Source organism: Arvicanthis niloticus, chromosome 13 (genome assembly GCF_011762505.2).
Source record: "Arvicanthis niloticus isolate mArvNil1 chromosome 13, mArvNil1.pat.X, whole genome shotgun sequence".
NCBI lineage: Eukaryota > Metazoa > Chordata > Mammalia > Rodentia > Muridae > Arvicanthis > Arvicanthis niloticus.
In genome coordinates, this window is record NC_047670.1 from 68744385 (window position 1) to 68765779 (window position 21395).

The 21395-nt window shown below is 39.4% G+C and overlaps 1 protein-coding gene across 5 annotated transcripts in view; it reads right to left on the reverse strand.

Annotated features, from left to right (window-relative positions):
- Positions 1 to 21395, reverse strand: part of Adamts20 (ADAM metallopeptidase with thrombospondin type 1 motif 20) — a 119173-nt gene that overhangs the window by 93783 nt on the left and 3995 nt on the right. For all 5 annotated transcript variants that reach the window (XR_013103426.1, XR_013103427.1, XR_013103428.1 and 2 more), the window contains exon 3: positions 9301 to 9463. Coding sequence is in view for 2 of the 5 variants with exons in the window: in XM_034516690.2 (XP_034372581.1) it covers positions 9301 to 9463 (163 nt within the window). In the remaining 3 variants the exon portion in view is untranslated. The remainder of the gene's footprint in view (positions 1 to 9300; positions 9464 to 21395) is intronic.

Here is a 21395-nt window from a genome sequence, read left to right on the forward strand (position 1 = left end):
ATCTAATGTATCAGCATTTGAAATCACTGTTGAATGCACCAAAGCTTAAAAAATAGTGCACTTTTTAAAATGAGATATGACCATATTAAGTATGCTATCACATTTCCTCATGGTTTAAGCTGTATTCCGGTTCTATTATATGTCTTATGTCTCCATGCTATTGAACTAATACTATGAATAATAACTACAGATGTTTACTGTGTTGATTATTTATCAAGTGATAGTTCAAGCCCCATATGTTTACCTTCTAAGTATTAACAAAAGCTCTCTATGAAATAGCCACTGTGATTAGAACCACTTTATTAATGAAGGAAATTAGGAAGAGAAAGGTTAAGTGTGGTGGTCATGGTAACATAGAGAATAAAATAGAACCCTGGGGCATCATTTTTAAATCAAAGGTGTTGAATAGCATAGAACCACAAAAATTTACCAGTCTCTAAGCTTTTTCATTATCAAAAATCTCAAGAACATACTTTAAGAGCTATGAATTATAGTTTGCGCATTTTAAGTGGTTAGTTTTGAAGAGTGATACAAATTAATACATGGAAGCTCATCTCCTAGTAAATGTACAGAAGATTTGCCTTGTGAGATAAAAAGATGATTACATCATCCATCTTCCCTGCAGCCTCAGATCAGTTACTATTGCTGACAATTTTTTAAATACACAGACATGTGACAGGGGTTGAAAGAAATTTTCATAGCCAGCAACTGAATAGCATTACAAAGAACTGAACTCAGATTTCCTTAAAATAGGCTTCCAAACTGAACATCTCATGACTCTGCACATGCCTATAATGTGGCAGCACACCGAATGAGGGGAATTTAGCAACAACGTCACCATGAAAAATATTACTTCGTGGAGACTAAAAGTAAGAACTATCTAATCATCCCTATGAAAATATGGGTCTCATCTTTCTAGCACTAGAGATACATAGAGCTGAGCTAAGACATAAATATTAAGTTTGGTAGTTTAGGAGGAGAAAGATTTGAGACTAATCAACTACTGTCACTTTATCCAGTGGCGCTACAAGAAGATTCTTAAGTACTCTTTCTCTGATTAAAGAAATTCTCTTATGTCCAGTTAACTTCCTAAGTGATACTAAGAAATTTCTTTATAGATGTCAAATTTCATCAAGAACTACTCAGTGGGAGCTAGAAGAAAGACTTGGTAGTTAAGAGTATGTGTTACTTTTGCAAAGAACCCATGTTCTGTTCCCAACACCCATATCACAAACTCAACCGTTTGTAACCTCAGTTCCAAGGGATCTGGTACCCACCTCTGGACTCCGTTCACACCAGAAACCTATGTAGTACATAAACATAAATTTAGGTAAACATGGTTATACATAAATAAATGGTTTTAAACATTTTTTCGTTCCAGAGATCTAGAAATATTCAACATAAAAAGTAAATCACATAAGTGGATTCAAGACCACAAATCACATGATCAACTCCATACATGTAAAAAAAAAAAAAAAAAAAAAAAAGCCAATGAGTGTTTGAAGCTTTGAAGAAAACAATAAGCTTTTACAATAAGAATTTTAGAGATGACAGAATTGGAGAGAACATGTTCATTTGATATTTATTGACTTGTGTCTTTATTCTATGGACTTCCTATGGGCAAGAGATTTACCGCAACATCCCAACATAATAAAGACCGCATATTAAACTCTATCGAAATCATGATGTAGATGGTGAAAACAAACACATTCCTACAACAATCAAACAAGACAAGTTGTTCCCACTCGAATTTAATATAATGTTAGATGTCCTAGCAATAGCAATAATGCGAAAAAATAAAAAGTACAAATACAGGACAGAAAGAAGCCCTGCTCTTCTTATTTTCAGAATACTAAAAATTAGAAAAAAAAAGAATAACAAAGTTATTTTAAGGATATCTTTTGATAGCTGACAAAATTAGAATTTTTGCTTACTTTTCATGAGTAGAGCATCATAAACTTAAGTAGCCAAAAGCCAAATATTTAGATTTACTTCAGTCAACATGACCAACTAAGTTATGTGTTTTGGGAGCCAGATATAAAGCTATAAAACAAGCTGTGTGTCTGATTAGTGATCTCATATTTATGTATCCTTTAAAAGCATATAAAATGCAGTGTTGCATAGTGCGGAATCGTGTTCAGTGCCCTGCACACAGTAGACAAGAATCATACATGGTACTGAGTCACATCCCACCCCTCCCGTTTCATCTTAAGACAGAGTCATATCAAGTTTCCTACGCTGGCCTTGAATCGACTCTGTAGCTAACCCAGTTTGGACATGAATTTCCAATTATTTTCCTATGTTAAGACTATGGAGTAGCCATATCCTGGATAAAACTTGAAATATTTATGGCTGTATGTATTTTCTCAATTGACAAATGTTTCTTCTCATAAATCATACATGTATGTATGTGTTCACAAATCTTCAAGGTCATTCTCTCTAATACCTGTTGAGTGAGTCTAGCTGAAGTATGACTGAATACAACAGAATGTGGACAGCATGTGTCCGTCCGTTCACAGCACACACCCTACAAGCTGTCAGTACACTGAGTCCCACCTACAAGCTCTCATCAGCGCGGCTCTTCTCCTATGTACTAGGAACCCATTAGAAACCAAACCCGCTCATGAATATAGACACACACGGTCTGAGAAAATATTGCCCAACAGCCTGTTGAGAAAACAAAGTGGGGTCTTAGTCTTCCTGTCACCCCTGCTTTGTGGAGGGTCTTTCTGTGTGCCCTGGTGTCTGTATTTCCTTACCCCCAATAAAAAAGCCTTTCTTTACTAGGATAGAAATAGAAAGAGAAATCACAAGAAAGGAGTGAGGTTGGGGGAAGGAAAGAGAAGAAATTAGGAGTAAATGGAGAAATGTGGCCATGTGCCAATCGATGATAGGAGAAAACATCTGTTCACCTTGGGCCACACGGAAATAGTTTCTGATGAAAGTCAACATCTACTCATAATGGAAACTGTTAGTAAACTAAGCACCTGGCATAGTAACTTAAATAAGCCATGAATTCAGGCGGAAATCTTTAGTCAGTAAAGGGTGCCTAAGATAAACCTACACCAGACAACGTATGTATCAGCAAAGGTTGAACTCATTCCTATTTAATGACTGGTAATGAGACAAGGGTTTTCATTACAATTGCTCCTGTGGGTTAGTCTAGCAATTTCAGCTAATGAAATAAGCTGAGAAAATAAAAGACTAAGAGATTAGAATGTGATATATAGAACTGCTTGGTTATTTACAAGCCTAAAATAATAAATTAATTAAATGTTGCAAACTTGCTGAATATAAAGGCCAATAAGAGATCTGCACTGTTGTAAAAAAGGAACGAATACAAACACAATTATTAAATTATCTAGTTTGCAATAACGCAAATGTTACTGTAAATAATATATTCATTTAATACCCAGAAAAAAAGTAACAAAAATATACAATATTATAACAAGGAAAATCAACAAAATATTTAGAAAATTAAAGAATAAATACATAACAGAACATACTGATAGGCAAGTAGACACAGTATATAATGATATCATCACTTCACTGGGCCTGAGAAGATGGCTCAATGGTTAAGTGTGTATAGTTCTCTTACAGAGGACCCAAGTTCAGTTCGTAGCACCCATGTCTGGAGGCTTACAACCACCTGTAACTCCAGCTCCAAGGGATCTGACTTCATCTTCAAGACTCCATGGGCATCTGTACACACACACACACACACACACAAACACAAATACACATACACACACACATTTTAAAAACAAATTTTTACAAGAGATATCATTTGAGCAAACCACTTTATTGATTACATAAAATCTAATCAAAATCTCTTATTTTCTTTTTTTTGAATTTAGCAAGCTAATGGTAAAATTTCTATATCCATTTCTAGGATTGAAATGCCCTACTCTGAAATCTGAAATCTCATGAGCAGCCTCCTCCCACAAACCAAGAACTAGAGCAGAGCTTTGGTAGTCTGAGATATATGACAGTTCTGATGTAAGGCTTCACAAGTGACCAGCGAGGGAAATGTCAGGTCAAGACAAGCACACACATATGCGACTTTGAGAAGGCTTAGGAAGTGTGACCTTATAGGAAAAAGCCCATGGCATTCCCAGTTAGTCAGCCGACCCACTCCACCGTGTGTGTGTGTGTGTGTGTGTGTGTGTGTGTGTGTGTCTGTGTGTCACTGTCTGCATTGTGCTCTGTCTCTCTGTCTCTGTGTGTTTCTCTGTCCCTCTCCCTCTCCCTTCTCCTCTCCTTCTCCATCTCCCTTTGAAACTATAAGCTCCAATAAACTGTTTCTTCTATATGTTGCCTTGGTCATAATGCTTCACACAGTAATAAAAGGTAACTAAGACAATTACCTCCAACAAGAGGGATTTGGAATGACCAAGTCATGACAGACGAAGTAATTAGAAACTTTTCCTTTATATCCCTGTTGAACTACCCAGGAAAGGGACTCCCAGTCAGCTGTTTGATATTATAATGAAAGCTCTTAATAAGACTTCCATACACATTACAGGGAGCTTGTTCTTACTTTCCTTATGGTACCCTATCACTCTACCATCTGATGCCCCACATTCCTCTTATTGATTTTCAGTGCTCTAGATGATCCAAGCACTCTCAACTACAATGTGCATACACTTCCACTTCCATATAAAATTCTTTGCATTCTTCCTCTTTTCCAGACAAATTATTCAACTTCTGCATTTTAGATAATGTACTATTATCTCAGATAGACATTCTATGACTAATACATCCAGGCTAGGTGCACTTCGTACTAGGCTTCAAAGCATCTTCTACAGAAAAGTTATTTTGATACCTAAATTCCTCAACTATTTAACCCCCAAATTATTTTATGCATAGCTGTTGTAGGAAGAATATAAAAAATAAAATAGAATGTATCATTTTGTTTTATAGAAGAGAAAATATAAACTTTAAAGCTGAGAGGTGAGCTGATAAAGGCATACTCAGGCTCAGAAACAATTCAAGACAGACGTACACTGACTGGTAAGCTATTCTGTCATCTTAGATTCTAAATCCCACATTGTAAAAATGTACACTTGTAGAAATGATGGCATGTACACTAACCATAAAAGAGCAAATAGACAAATGATAATTGAATTGACTAGTGATTTCCAAAAAAAAAAAAAAAAAAAAACAAAAAACAAAAAAAAAACAAAAAACAAAATCAAAAAAAAACTTGTCTCCATAGGCCACAGTTAGTATGAGAGACAAAAATTAATAAGCCACTATTATTTTATCTCTATATATCTAGAGCACCCAAGTATTCATTTAACTGGCTAAAGTTTAAAGCCAAGTGTTGTTATAGTCTTAATTTGAAAAAAATATGTTGCTGTGGAAGAAAATACTTGAATTTAAACATCTTTTAAGGATGACTGATTTTGTCTAAAACAAGATAAGTAAAATGGAAGGCAGCAGAGGAGAGAGCTCTATGGGACAGTATGAATGGATATCAGAAAGGACAGCATCCAGATCAACCAAATAGCTAAGTGAATAACTTACATACATAAAACACATAGGTCAGAAAAGGAAGCTAAAGCAAAGACAAGAAAATGTTCTGAACAAAACAGAAAAGCAGGTGTGTCAAGAATTTCAAAGGCTTCTTAGCTGAAATTCCTCTTCCTCAGAAAACAGATCAACTCATGAGTCAAAGTAAGCCCTCATGGGCAGGGAGATGCCAGACTTCCCAGCAACAAACTGGAAACGTTAAGTTTGTATCAACCAAATTCTTACAGTCAAGACGCAGAGAGTGGATCCCTGGGCCAAGCTGGCTAGATAAACCAGCCAGAGCTAGCAAGCTCCAGGCTCAGTGAGTGGGCTACTCTTCACACACATTGGGATTACCAGAGAATAACTTTTTCTTCTGATCTGCAGGCCAGTGCTAACCAATTCTTATCTAAAGGCTCAGAGACAATAGAAATACAAAGATTTAGAAAACCTCAATTAAAAGTCATGTCACTCCTGAAGGAAAGGCCATCCAGAGACTGCCCCACCTGGGGATCCATCCCACACACAGACACCAAACCCAGACAGTATTGCTGATGTCACAAAGTGTTTGCTGACAGGAGCTTGATATACCTGTCTCCTGAAAGGCTCTGCCAGATCCTGACTAATACAGATGCAGATGCTCTCAGCCAACCATGGGATTGAGCACAGGGACCCCAATGGAGGAGTAGGGGAAGGATTGAAGGAGCTGAAGGAGCCTTATCTGGCATCAATGGGAGGGGAGGCCCTTGGTCCTGTGAAGGCTTGATGCCCCAGTGTAGAGGAATGCTAGGGTGGTGAGGCAGGAGTGAGTGGGTGGGTAGGGGAGCACCCTCACAGAAGCAGGGTAAGGGGGGAATGGAAAATGGGCTTTGCAGAGGGGAAACCAAGAAAGGGGATAACATTTGAAATGTAGATAAATAAAATATCTAATTATAAAAAGATTTTAAAACAACAACAACAACAACAAAAAAGTCATGACACCCTTAGCTGTTTTCATCCTTCTTACTCTCAACTAACAATTTGTGGGTCTACTCCACAACACAGAGACGAGCAAATGCTGAGAGAACTTGTACAAGGCTCACAGGATCCCATCTGCCAACTGAAGACGAACACTAACACTCACAGTGGGGCACCAGAGTCTCATTCCATTTGTGCAAATGCTTCCAGGTTTCTTTCTGCTTTGCATTTTATTTAAAGTGTTTAGTTTTGCTGGTGGTATTTGCGGATTTTTTTCATTGATATCTGCCCACTCCTGTGTCTCCTTTTGCTAGTAGCCCTCCATCCACGGGACTGTACCTAAGCCATATCTGTCTGTGAGATCCTGGTATCCACAATGGCAGGGGTTAGTTAACAAAATTCATTTTGCATGGCTTCAGGGCATATAGTAAACTTTGACCTTGGAAACAATTTAATCTGATTGATTCATCAATACTGAGTTGAGATGAGTTAAAAACCATTCCAAAAAAAGGTCACTGTTCTGCTTAATTATGATGAATCATATATAAAGCCTGAAGCTCCCACCTCTAAGGAATTCTCTTGAAGATTCGGATGTTGGGATAAGGAAGGATACTGCAAGTATTTATGAACAATGATGGAAAAGAAAAAAACCTTATAACACTTCACTAATTATATTCACGAGTCTTCACTTTTACTAATGAAGCAATAATTAGTAGCTAATATTTTAGGTCACTAATTGATTGCATTTATTAGTGACAAAAAATGTACATGTTAATTAGAATTAAAATGGGAGGAATCTATTTCTGAGAACAGACATGAGTTCACATTTTAATAAATATTGTACAGAAACATATATTGCAATTAATAAAAAAAGTATTAAGCCCTAGTTTTCTGGTTGCTTTCCATTCTTTTTTTTTTTTTATTCCATTCCATTTTTACCACATGTCTTTTGTATGGGAAGCGTTTGAGAGCAAAGAACACAGCTCTGTGGAGCATTTTCCCGCTAGGGATGAATGCTGGGCACGAATATGAAGGCCTGCGTATCGCCATGTGACACATTATGCATTCAGAATGCCTCCTGGTGGCTTTCTTCTTACAAAGCTACACAAATCATTAAGCAAGCTGCCCGTGAATGGTCTGTCAGATTGGGCGTGAGCTGCCTTCTGTGGTGTCCCATTGTGAAGCCACACACCCGTTTGTGTTCTCTTTGAAGCCATAAAAATGAAACCCTTATGCTCATATTAGAAGCATAAGAAAAGCATCTGTGTGTCAGTAGAGCTAAAGTACGGCCTTAGTTGCTGTGAGAACCCTTCCAAGTGGCGGTCTTTTAACAGCAAAGGTTAATTAAGAAGTAAATTCCCAGAGAAAAACCTTCAAAGGCCTGTGTATTATCACCTGCCACTACAGATATATCACAGCATTGGAAACCATAGTTTATGGACACCTACAACTTCAAGTAAATCCTTCATAATCCCATTTTTTTTTTTTAGATTTTTAAAAAAGATTTCTATTAATGCATATGAGTGGTCTGACCACATGTTTGTCTGCAGAAGAGGGCCTCAGATTCCATTATTAAGGATGGTTGTGAGCCATCTTGTGGTTGCTGGGAATTGAACTCAGGACCCCTGTAGGAGCAGCCACTGCTCTTAATCACTGAGCTACCTCTCCAGCACCCCCAATCCCACTCTTTTTGTCTATGTATTTTTGTGATAGCTGCTGGTGCCTTTTCCCTATGGTTTTGCATGTTGTCCTGTGACAAATGAAGACCCAAGCACATATGTGAACCTATATGCTATATATGCAAACCTAACTTTTATACAGAATACATGTAAAATATTTTACCAGCAACACATTTCTCCTGCAAAGAAATCTATCATTCTTAGATCCTAATATATTGTAAATATTCAGTAGTTTGAGTTTTATAGGAAAAAGAAGATGGAAATACAATTCTAACATATTGTTGGATCAAAGAAATATATAATGTACATGTGTATGTGAATGTATATGTATATGCATATGTTGTCGTCCTGGAGAAGCTCTCAGACAAAGAATTGTTTCTCATACTAAAAACCTGAAAATGACCCAAAAGGGACAATGGTGTCAGGACATACTCAAACCATTAATTATTGTTCAGGATTAAAAATGAACAAACTACTGTGACATACCAAAGTTGACTCATCTGAGAAGTGGGCTGAGCAACGCAGTAGTCATAGACACCTACAGATGATGTTTCCTCTAAAGAGAGCTAGAACCTTTTGAGGTGGAACCAAGAGGGACTGGTAACAAGATTCTACCATGAAAACCAACTTAATCACAAGTCTCTGACTGGTAGGTTGAAATAAAAATGGCCTATGATAGTCCACTATAAATTCTATATTCTGGATGCATATTTTGGACTTTAATTTACTACAGAATACCTTATAATGCATAATTTCTAATGGATCCTTTACAGAAAAAATTTTTCAGAAATATCATTTAAGAAATGCCATATCTCATGGGTATGTGCAAAACAAACAGCTGAACTTACATGAGTAACAAGTATTGTGGTGGCTATGGAAATCAGGGGTGGTGATTTGGAGAGATGTTGGTCAAAGGATACTTCATCTGTATTTAGAATAAACTCAGAAGCACTACTGTGCAACAGAGAGACAATTTTAATTAAGGTTGTTAATGCTAGATCTTCTGCCACAGAAATATTACATAATGTATATATTCTTCATATGCAATAGATGGTATGTACAATGATGTCAGTGAAAAATATAGATGATAGCCAATACAAACTTTAAGTAGCATTACAGTTGAGCTGAGTGGTTTCCTTTCAGAGTTTACCTGAAGCTTCACAAGGCCCGTGAGACTGCGCAAAGGAGTTGCTCTTTAATTCCTGTCTGTAGATCAGATGTGGCTTGTTGTGGGCATCTTCATGCTCACTCCCATCCGCCCTCAGGACCGGTTCTAAGAAATATTCCCCATCATTTGCTCTGAATGTTCCCATCTGGAATGGAGAAAACAGCATTAGCTTTTACCAAGATTCACCGTAGTGGTCCAGGTCGCACCACCAGGTAAAGTAGCGCGCAGGGCTGGAACTGTAGCTCAGAAGCAGAGCACTTGCCTAGAGTGTATTCTTCCCCGAGTTCCACCCCCAGCATGACAGTGAAATGAACTGAGCTCACAGGAGTAAAAGAGCAGACCCAACTCACTGAATGCTATCAACCGAACACAAGTTTCCTCTCTGTGGCTCATGACTCTGTCCAAACTCTTCTGAATGAAGTCACGAGGCTACATACTGTCCCGATTCACCTGAGAGAGCGGATACTCCGTGTATTAAAGACAAGCTCAGTGATGCGCTCAAAATGAAGAAGATCTAGAATTTTCTATAAACGTTACACTGCTTGGTTTGGTCTACGGAAGGCAATGTGGGGAGAGAAAAGAAATGAAGGTCATGCTGGATAAGATGGGTCTGGGAATAGGAACTAAAAGCTCACTGATAAGAAACGAAAGGTTAGGAAGACTTTTTACAAAGAAGGACCGACCGTCTGAAATCTAGCATCCAACAGCAAACTTAAAATCAATAAAAAATAAAACTTGGGAGGATGCAAGGATGGAACTTTCTCTTCGGTCTTACACCAAGCCCACCACCAGAACAGGATGGTTCAACCCCCACAGTAAGATCAAAACTGAATGAATTATCCCAAATGTAACCACTATATCCATGATTGAATCTAATGTCTTGACCTTGCTAAGCATAGAAACAGCTCGCTCTGTTCTAGTCCCCACATGACAAGTCATGCAGGACCTCCCTTCATATACAAGCAGCATGCTAAATCAGTGGGAAGATTCACTAATTAGCAGTGTTGCATCAAGAACACAGATAACTAGAAAGAATACATCTGAGTCCATCACAGAGAATAAACCCCGAAGAATTGATGGTGTAAGCTCCTAGAAATAAAACCATAAAACTCTGGAATCAAAATGGAAAGAACTCCTTTGTAACTTTAAAATAGGGAACCTTCATGATACATTTTAAAATATACCCAAGATAGGGACTATGGAGATGATATTCTTGGTGAAGTGCTTGTTATGCAGACATGGAGGACTGACTTTGCACCCCCAGCAACCAGGCAAGAAATCAGACACAGTGAAGGATGCCTGTGATCCCAGCTCTAGGGATGCAAAGACCAGAGGATCTCTGGGGTTTGCTAACCAGTCAGTCTAGCCAAAATGGTATGCTACAGTTCTGATAAGAGACCCTGTCTCAGAAAGAATCAGGTTAACTCTAGAGGAGTTTCACTGATGAATCATAGCAAGAATGTTGAAAAACCAAACAATATCATTGTATAGCTAAGGAGACACCATGAATTAGGGCAATATTCTGGCCCTTAGGATATGAAGTTCCTCAAACAATGATGAGAACATAAAGATAGATTCCTCTCCAGGGTCAGATAAAGCAAAAGCACACACATGGGCATTTGTCACAAAATTCACAGCCAACTCCAACATAGGGGTCAGAAAGCATCCATGCATTCATATGTAATCCATCTCAATTTCATGACAGCTCTTTGAAGTAAAAGGATACTGTCTACTTTCTAAGTAAGATGGATGAGCAGCAGGAAGCTGCATAGGTGGTCAGCTCGGTAGCTGAAAGCACTTGTCACCAAAGCTGGACACCTGGGTCCCATCCGTGGAATCCGAGTGGTAGAGAAAAAGAGCTGACTTCCACATGTACACTTGTACTCTGTGTACACAGCTGCACACACACACACACACACACACACACACACAGAGAGAGAGAGAGAGAGAGAGAGAGAGAGAGAGAGAGAGAGAGAGAGATGCAAACAAAATTTTAAATATGTTTTAAATGTCCCTGGCAGACTCATGTGTTTGAACATTGAACACTTGGCTTTTAGCTGGTAGCATTGCTTCGGGACGCCATAGAACCTTCAAGACAGCAGCTTCAATGGAGGAGGGTGGATCATTTGGGGAAAGGCTTTGGAGTATAACAGCATGGTCTGACTTCCGTTTGTTTTCTCCTTCTAGACTGCCATGCAATAGACCTATGAGTTCTGCCATGACTGTATCCCCTCAAACTGCCAGCCAAAGTAAAGCCCTTCCTCCTGTGATTTTGTCAGATATCCCTAACAAGAGCAAGAGAAAATTAATAAGAAAGTTGGTACTGAGGAATGGGTCAATTAGCATAAGAAATCACATGCTGACCACCTTATGATGGTCATGATAGGCCTCATGCTGTGGTGTCTTGTGGGGGTAGTGTGGAAAAATTGGAACTTCACTAAAGAAACTCCCTAGAATCTCATAACCAGAGCTGAATGAGCATCCTGGTGAGAGATCCGAACTTCAGAATGAGGATGGATTGTGGACAGTGGAGGCCTGCTTCATGGTGCTTCATCAGGGAGTAAGAATGGGGATAAAAGTCATTTGAGTTATAGTCCCACAAAGAATCTGGGTGAATTCTGCCAAAGCCCTGAGAACCTGAGTCAGGCTGAATTCAATACGAAAGGACCAAGGTGTTTGGTGAAGGAAATCATAAGACTGGATAGAATCCAGGTTGTGTCACGGTTACTCCTCACTGCACTTATCCAGGTCCGTCAAAGCAGGAGAGCAACAAGTGAGCAGAGGTGGAAACTGTGCGCTCTTGTGGGGAAGAGGGTAAAGATGACATTTATGTAGATAAGGCTGGTGCTGAGAAAACAGCTGAGATTGTTAAAGCCATTAGGACGATGGCTCAGGTGCCTTATACCCTGCTTCTGGACAGACTTATCCCCATGCATCAAAGCCTGTATAGGAAAGCATAAAGTGAAGGTGCCACTGAAAGGGTTCCCTGCCACATAAACAGCTATGGCAGAGGTTCCCCAGGATCAGCCCACGGAAGACGATGCAGCTGTGATCCAAGGGTCGGGCTACATCTCAACCTGGCCATAGATCTTGGTGATATTGTCTACCTGGTACCAGTTTTACAGGTATGAAAGAGGTAAGAGTAAAGGTGTCAAACAGGCATGTGCCAAGGCCCTGAAGGCCACGTGTCAGAGTTTGAATCTCTGAACAGAAGCCCTTAGGGGCCATGATATGAAGTTGTGACGAGTAAATCTAAGTTGCATTTGAGCCCATGGACATGAAAGATACCAGGATCATAAAATATCTGCCAATAAAAGCTAAAGGCATGAGTAGAGCCAACCCGAGAGAGGCTACATGTGCTATATGTAGCAGCCTGTAGTGACAGGGAACCTAAGCTCTTTAGAGCCCAGATGATTCTATCACAAGCCATAGATGCTGGACATGGAGTTACAGTGTTTGCTGTTTGGCCTGCAGGGTTTGGGTCTTCTTTGGTTCCTTCAAGAATAGGAATGTCTGTTTTATGATATTATATACTGGCAGTATGTAACATTTATATCTTCATTTTGAAAAAAAATAGAGCTAAGAGGTTGTTTTGAGTCTCAGAACAGATTTTGGACTTTTTGAACAGTATCGGGAGTGTTAAAAACTATGGGTAGTTTTGAAATTGAAATGAATACATTTTAGATCTTGAGACCACCGTGATACCTACCTGGCAAAGGGCAGAGTGTTATGGTTTGATTGAAAAACTAACCCCCTCTATAACTCACATGCTTTAACACTTGATCCCAAATTTGTAACACAGATTTTGGAAGGTTCTAGAACCTTTTGAATGTTGAGCCTTGCTGAAGAGGGTGGGTCACAGGATTTGAGGTGTTACAGGCCAGTCTCACTTCCTGTCTACTCTCTTCTACCAGCTGCCTAATACTTCCCTGACTCCCCTGCTAGAGTAACCTGCATCCCCTTAGGCTGAAGGACAGGAGTAAGCTTTCTTTCCTTAAACGTAGCTTTGGTGTCAGGTATTTTTGTTACAGCAATGAAAAAAGTAAACCACACAGTAACTTATACAAGTCTCCTGCCACAGGTCAAGACCAAGAAGGTGACTCCAAGTATCTTGGCTCTGCAATTCAGGCCTTATCTGTCACATTTGATAAATTCTATAAAATGGTCAAAATAGTTCATGTACACCTGATTCAGGTAGTTCTAGGGGCTAAAATTCAAAAAACAGTCAGTAAAAATATAATATGCCAGGTAGTAATTAGTGGAGTAAACCCCAAAACTAGGACCCAAGGAACATGGCAGAAGAGAGGGCAAAAAAGATTCTAAGAGCCTTAGGATCAGGATGTCCACTGAGAGAGTCTTCTAGACATGACAGGGAAGCCATGCCCATGAAGTCTCAACATATGGTCCCTAAACAAGACCTGCATAATGAGAATACCAAGTGACTTGTCAACATGAATGAAGGAAATCTCACAAGGCCCCACCATTTCATAAAGAGCAACAGGCCATCAAAGCCTGCTGAGAGAGGGGAAATAATTTTCTCCAGGAAAACACATGCACATACAAGCAACACTAAATGCACTCATTCATATGACAATGATTATTGTTACATATATGTGAAGTAATAATAGTTTTGAAAAGAGGTCATGAATTTGAGACAGTGGACGAGAGATGGGCTAAGTTAGAGGGGAGACAATGAAGTTTTATGTCAATAGTTTTCCTATAGAAAATTCTCAAGGAATAAAAATTTAATTAGTAAAGAAAAATTTAAAATATACAATAAATCCCTCCCTGGGTATGGGAAGAAGTTAATATGATGTAAAGACAGAGAAGAGCATGTGGGGAGGAGAAAGAGATTCCACTGAGAGACAGCCAGACTGAAGCTGGAAGAAGTATCAAGTTCCTGTTGTAAATTAGGGGGCAGCATCTCAAACAAGGACTGGATGCTTGGTGGGCCCAGGGAAGAGCTCAGACAGTTCAAGTGACAGGATAGTAAGGCTGAGACCATGCCATTGGGAGGCAGGAAGTAGGTGATGGGTTGGAGAGGCCAGCTCACCAGTTATCTCTACTCAGAGTGCACAAACACACCTTTACTCACATTCCAAAGATTACACTCCCTACTGAGCAAACCTGGTTTCCGCAATGAACCAACCCATCCGTGAATTCCTGAGCCACCATGTGATAACCATGGTTTCGGTGACATTTCCCTTCCATTTCTTAATTCCAGCTACCTTACACATTATTTAGGAGTAACTTTAAAAATAGTACTAAATTCCACTGTAAATGATAATTATATATTTTAGGCCACTGTTTCAATGTAGTTGTCATTTACATCTCTGAAATGGTCATAAAAATTGTAAGCCTGAAGCTCTCTTTACTGTAATCATGATTGGGTCACTATCCTTCCATCAAAATGGTCACTTTCTTTATCTTTCTGACATTTAACACATTGCCAGGGACAGCAGACAGTGTGTAGCCATGGAAAGGAACATCTGGTGACTGTCGTGGTAAAGCACCTGTGTTATCGTGCTACACAGTAACCATTTGATCATGTCAAAACGTTTTCTGCCTTTTACTGAACATTCTTGAATTATGGTAGTGTGTAGACTTCTCTGACATATCTATGCATAGTTTTCTCTCATACTGACAAGTCAAGTGTTTAGCTTCTCTTAGGTTGTATGTTAATATAACAGACTAAATTTTCAATGACCTAAATTGTTGTTGTTGTTGTTGTTGTTGTTGTTTTGGTGGGGGTTTTTTGGTTTTTGTTGACCTAAAAATGTTAATTACCTAAAATTAGGGGCTAGAGATATGGCTCAAAAATAGAATGCCTACTTAGCAAACATAAAGACATGGGTTCAATCCCCAACTCAGCCAAAGTAAAATGATTGGAACTCGATTAGGGGCGCTCACTGTAAAGCACTGAGAACACACTGTTTTTAAGAAAAGACCAAGCTCTACAGAATTTTTATTTGTTGGACACTCTCCCAATGGCCCAACCTCTCCCATGTATCATTAATTCTCCCAGTGGGAAATTTGAAAACCTGGCCATAAATCACTTACTTTTTACTATATTCTGAGACTTCAACATTCCCGACCTACCCAGAAAACTAATTCTGTCCATACTATAAGAGGTAACAAAGAAATTGTTTTTGAAACCTGAGTACATTGCTCCAAGAGGAATCCTTTTCTTAAATAAAAAAAAAAAAAAAAAAAAAGCCTGCTGAGGAGGAGAAATCCGATAGTATCTTGGGGAAAGATGCAAATAGACATAAGCTGGCCTGCCTCTTAGCTAAAGCACACCTATGGCACCACTGTGAACAGCTCGCCATTCCCAGGAAATAATTTTTAAAAAATCATTCTACATCCTTTGGCTTTTTCTCTTGATCAAAACTGGCCCAAGATATTTCTATTTCGATGTTTCAATAAAACTAAGAAGGTCTGAGCTGTGTTCCTACAAAAGAATGAACAGTTCTGCCCGAGCCACCAGCTCAGCAGCTGAAGCTTATGTACTAGACTAGCTTGCCAGGAACGCTACCTCTACAATGGACAGGGATTCCTCGGAATCCATGCAATTTTAAAATACCAACCTCCCCTCCCACAGCTATGCGAAGACTTTGTTTCCAAAACTGGTTTCCCTGTTTATCAATGAAGAACTATTGCTTCCATCAATTTTTCCATAGTCAAGCCCAGTGGAAGGGGCCTCTTGCTAAATAATAAAGAGCATTGTGGTTATGCCAGAAGGCTCCCAAGGAAGCTATTAATTCAGATTTAAAAAAAAAAAAAGTAACTTGGAAAGGGATCTGGAAAGGAATTTGAGGACTTGACAAAACAGGTGGTTCATAGAATCATATTTAACTCATCCATATTTTTAGCATCCTGTCTCTCTTCGGATGAATGCGGCAGACTGACTCGGAAGGAAGCCAGTGGGGTTGCACTCTGCTGCACTGGCTAGCAAACACGTCAAAACTAGATTTCACTTGCACAGTAGTTTCCTGATTATTTAGAAGAGTAACCATCCAGCTGCCAAGATGTTCTGAAAGGCAATAGGTGATCAACTGGTTTCAATGTATCCACTGAATATAATGTTTATGTATTTAAAGCCTTTCATAAGTTAGTCATCCCAGAATGCTATTTCAGTATTGTGGCACCTGGTCACACATATATATTTTTTTTTTTTTCAAAAAAAACATAGCCAGCACACAATATTGTTACTGCAACCAATCACCAGTGTCCTGATCTTGTAAGAGTAAACAGAAGCACAAAAGATAAATCCACTGGACTCTTTTCCCAAAATATGCACAGTTCACCATGCTAAGCCTGAACACGGGAGAACAACACTGGAAGGTGTGGAGCTATTGAACTGAAAAGGTTTTCAGTCTCCAATCACAAAGCGCCAGTGATACTTTGAAGAGAAAGGACAGGCAGGAACCCTAGGTTTGCACTTACAGGAACTTAGGCGAGCTACTTCCTGTCTCTCGCTTAGCTCCGTCATCTATAAAGTTACAAATAGTTTTACTTACTCAGTTTCATAAGAAAACTAGTGTGTGCTCCAGTGATGTTCATAAATCGAATCTCACTGGCTACCATGAAACAGAGCATGTTTGAGGAGGATGAAAAACTCTTCTGCTGCAAACACTGATGATATTGCCTCACTTCTCACTATGAGCAAAGGGTAAACTCTGTAAACTAAGAGACCACAAGCTAACCTCTGAGATTCATCTCGTTTTTTTTTTTTTTTTACATTTTATTGGATATTTTATTTACATTTCAGATATTATTCCCTTTCCCCGTTCCCACACACACACCCAGAAACCCCCATCCCATTCCCCTTCCTCCTTCTTCTATGAGGATATGCCTCCACCCACTCACCCTCCCACCTCCCCATCCTCAAAGGACCTCCTCTCCCACCTATGCTGGAAAAGGCCATGCCCCCCACACACATATACAGCTGGAGCCATGGGTCCCTCCCTATGTGCTCCCAGGCTGATGGTTTAGATCTTGGGAGCTCTGGTTGGTTATGTTGCTCTCCTCATGGGGCCTAACCTGCTGATTAAATGTTGGATATCTGCTCAGTGTAGAACAGTTTTGATGGCAGTCTTTTACTATAAAACTTGGCCATGCTTGAGAAAAATGTTCATACACAAACACACACTGGATAAGTGGATGAATCTTCATTGAAAAGAAAAAAATGTAAGGCCAGACGGCAGAAGCACAAAGCAGAAATTCAGTGACATGCAGTTCCTAAGCTGCTCTCCTCAGACAGCATCCATTACCTTCCCCATTCTTCAGGTAAGCTCCAGACTTCCAGTGTAGAAGTGAGTAGAAGGAGTGTGTGGCTGGTAACTCATGAGACAGAATGCCCTTTGACCATGTCCTAGTCCATCAGACCCAAGCAAAACTCTGAGCCAATCTAACATAAGATGTAAATGGTGAAAGGACCAGAACTGTGTGTCCCAGCAGATACAGCTTCCCTGCCTCTTTCTCTCTTCCCCAGGTAAGAAGGTGTCTAAAGACCCATGAGAGAATTAGCCATATTTTTGTGGATCTGAGTACCACTTGCCACAACAGTCTCTCTCAATACCTCCCTAAAACACCGGTGAAAATATAAAACCTAAAACCACCATAGAATAGAGAGATTAAATCTATGACAAGAAACTATTAGGAGCTGTTTTACAAAGATATGACAAAATATATTTGTGATATATTGCAAACCGAAGAAAAATTTCATATAAACAAATAAACACATAGATATTCCAGGTGTCCTATTATCTACAGCGTGATTCTTTGATTATCTTTGACTTAACATAGGATCCTCTTCAACTATCCAGGCAAAGCTATGTTTTTCTCATCTCTTGCATTCCCCGTTTTTCTTTACCTAAAGCTTGTATTACACATTGCCATTCTCTCCTGATTGCTCAATAGAGCTGAAGGTTTGTTATACTGATAATTAAGGACCCACCATTTCTTGGCATCCATGAGTTTAACATGACTGCTTTTTGAGCTCTAGCAATGGATGTAGGAAATAAGTAAAGCAATTATCAAAATTGGAAGTTTGAGTTCAATTGGATTGTCAGAAGCCAGTCAAATTCTGGGGTCTGGGGGCGGGGCGGATAATCAAAGAAACCATGATTCGGAACTAAAAGTATTTCTGGCTGTTTTCATTGTAAAATAACCTACAAGACCCTTAAATTTAACTCGGCATTTCTAAAGCAATCACACACAGAAACACACAAACACAGAGGCATGCACACATACACACAGATACACCCAGGCATGTACACATACACAAACATAGGTATGCACACTATGTACACACACACACACACACACATCCACACAGGCACACACAAGCACACAAACACATGCAGATGCACACATTCTACCCTGAGGTAGCATCTTCCCTAAAATCTATTTAAGACGTGACCATGCAGCAGAAATGACATCTCTCTAAAGGACAGACTAGTACCTATAAAATGATATAATATAATATAATATAATATAATATAATATAATATAATATAATATATTGAGGGGCTTACTAGAAAGAGGAATTATGAAAAACAATAGGAAATTTCCTTGCTGCCAGCATAGCATCTTCCTACAGTTCTTCCACAGAAGGAACAGACAATCCTGCGATCAGCAACTATAAGGCTTCCTCTCTTCTTGTAGGAAATTAAGGCTGGGGTAACAGTCACATAGCTCACCATGTGTGCTGGGCTTGAGAACATGCAGCTAGTTCATATTGCCCAAAAGATCTAAACCTGGACCTTACGGAATAGCAGTACACTATGCTGTGGTCTTGCTTTTTGAATCCAGACAGTGGCCCTGTTAACATGTCAAAGTGTTAACATGGTCACACTTTGACAAGGTGAGTATGACTGAAATGAAAGAGAACAGTGTGGTATCTGATGGTCCAGACAGCTGGGATACACGGCTCAGCACCAATATCCACATTCCTCGAGTCCTCTTGGAGATTGCTCTGCCAAGCAATGCTAGTCACTTTGTATCTTCAAAGAGCCAAGAAACACCTCCTCATGGAAACATGGGAATGGCTCTGTTCCTTTTGGACTACGACAGCCAAGAACCAGCTGGCCTGCTCCATGCTCTTACTATCTACGTGATTCATCTAGCTTATGAGTATATTTGAATTAATACATACAATACCACCATTATTAAGGAAAATTTAATCAAAATACCTCTACATCACTTCTTCCTTACATATCCGTCCCTGAAAGTTCAAAAATATGTTTCTATCCCTTGCTTAAGGACACTTGACACCATATATCCATTAAGCATTTTTATGTACTCTGTTTCTATGTGCTGGCCTTGCAGTGCTGGACATAACTACCCAAGAGTACCTTGAGAGCTTTTTGTGCTGTATCTTGGTCTGTGTTTCTGTGTGTTTGTGTGTGTATGAGTATGTGTGTGTATGTGTGTCTATGTGTGAGTGTGAGAGTTTCTGTATGTGTGTGTGAATGTGTGTATGTGTGTATCTGTGTAAATGTGTGTGTCTGTGTATGTGTAAAATGTATATGTATATGTATGTGTGTTTGTGTGTATGGTATCTGTATATGTGAGTGTGTATCTATGTTTGTATCTGTGTGTGGATATAAATGCATGTAAGTGTGAATGTGTACATGTGTGTTTGTGTGTAAGTGTATGTGTGTATGTGTGTATGTGTCTCTGTGTGTGTTTGTGTGTATGTATGTCTTTATGTGTGGATGTGTACGTGTGTGTATGTGTATAAGTGTGAATGTGTGTGATTGTATGTGCGTGTGTGTGTCTGTGTATGTGTGTGTTTCTGTGTGTAAGTGTGAATGTGTGTGTTTCTGTGTGTAAGTGTGAATGTGTGTGTTTGTATCTGTGTGTGTACATGTGTGTGTGTGTGTGTGTGTGTGTGTGTGTGTGTGTTCATGTGTGTGGAGGTCAAATACAACCACAGATGTCATAATACCTCAAGTACCATCCATACCCCTTGTTCTTGAGACTGTGTTTCTCGATGTCCTGGAGCTCACCTGGTAGTCTAGGCTGACTGGTCAGCCAGCTCCAGGGATCCATCTGTCTCTGCCTCCCCACCCTTAGCTAAGGTGCTAAGCACAAGCCAAGCATGTGCCAGCACACCTGGGTTTATTTAAAACAAACTAACTAAAAACATTGCTTCTGGGGATGGGGCTTACACCCTCACACATGTAAGACAAGCATTTTACCAACCGAGCTTCCTCTCTGACTCAACTGAAGCTTCCTGAACTGTCCAATAGGTTCAATGAATCTGCTCAAGATTCTTGCATTCCTTCTCATTTATTTCCAGTTCATACTGATTTCCCAATTCCCTCTTTGGTTTCTCTAATACAGGGACTTCCCGTAAACAAAATCACATTTTGATATTTGCTTCTTGAAGAATGTGGACAAATATCCACTAGAATATTAAAGGTAAAGGCACAAAAATTTCTCTCCTATTGCTGTTTGAGTATTTGGGTAACTATAAGACTAATCAGTTTTGTGTAAAAAACTGTTAACCCAGAAAGACTGGGTGAGGGCACAGTGGCTAAAGGTACCTGCTACAAAGATGAAAGATGTGAGTTTGATTCTCCAGAATCCACATGACGGAAAGAGGGAATCAACCCCCTGCAAGCTGTCCTCATAAATGAGTTAATAAAATATGCAAGTATAGAATACTACATTAGTGCTACTTAAATACACTTTCCATATTTGCACTACCTGTTGGCAGTTAACAGAAGTAACTTAATTAGTTAGTAATTAGTCTTCACTGGAAGGAGTGCTTGTCAGGCTGGATCTTTGTTCTTAATCTACATGGCCACATAAGATACTCTATGAGAATACAGTCCACATAGACACATAAGATAGTCTATGAGAATACAATCCACATAGACACATAAATTACTCTGTGAGAATACAAAACAAGGCAAGCACAACATCCAGTTTTAAGTCATCAGGAAACTGTTTCCTTCAAACAAGACTTCACTGTTCTGGCGCCATCAATAAACAATTCAGCTAACTTCTTAGATGGTCAAGTTTGTCCCTGAGAGTCCTGAGAAGAATAAAATCCACTAGGCAAT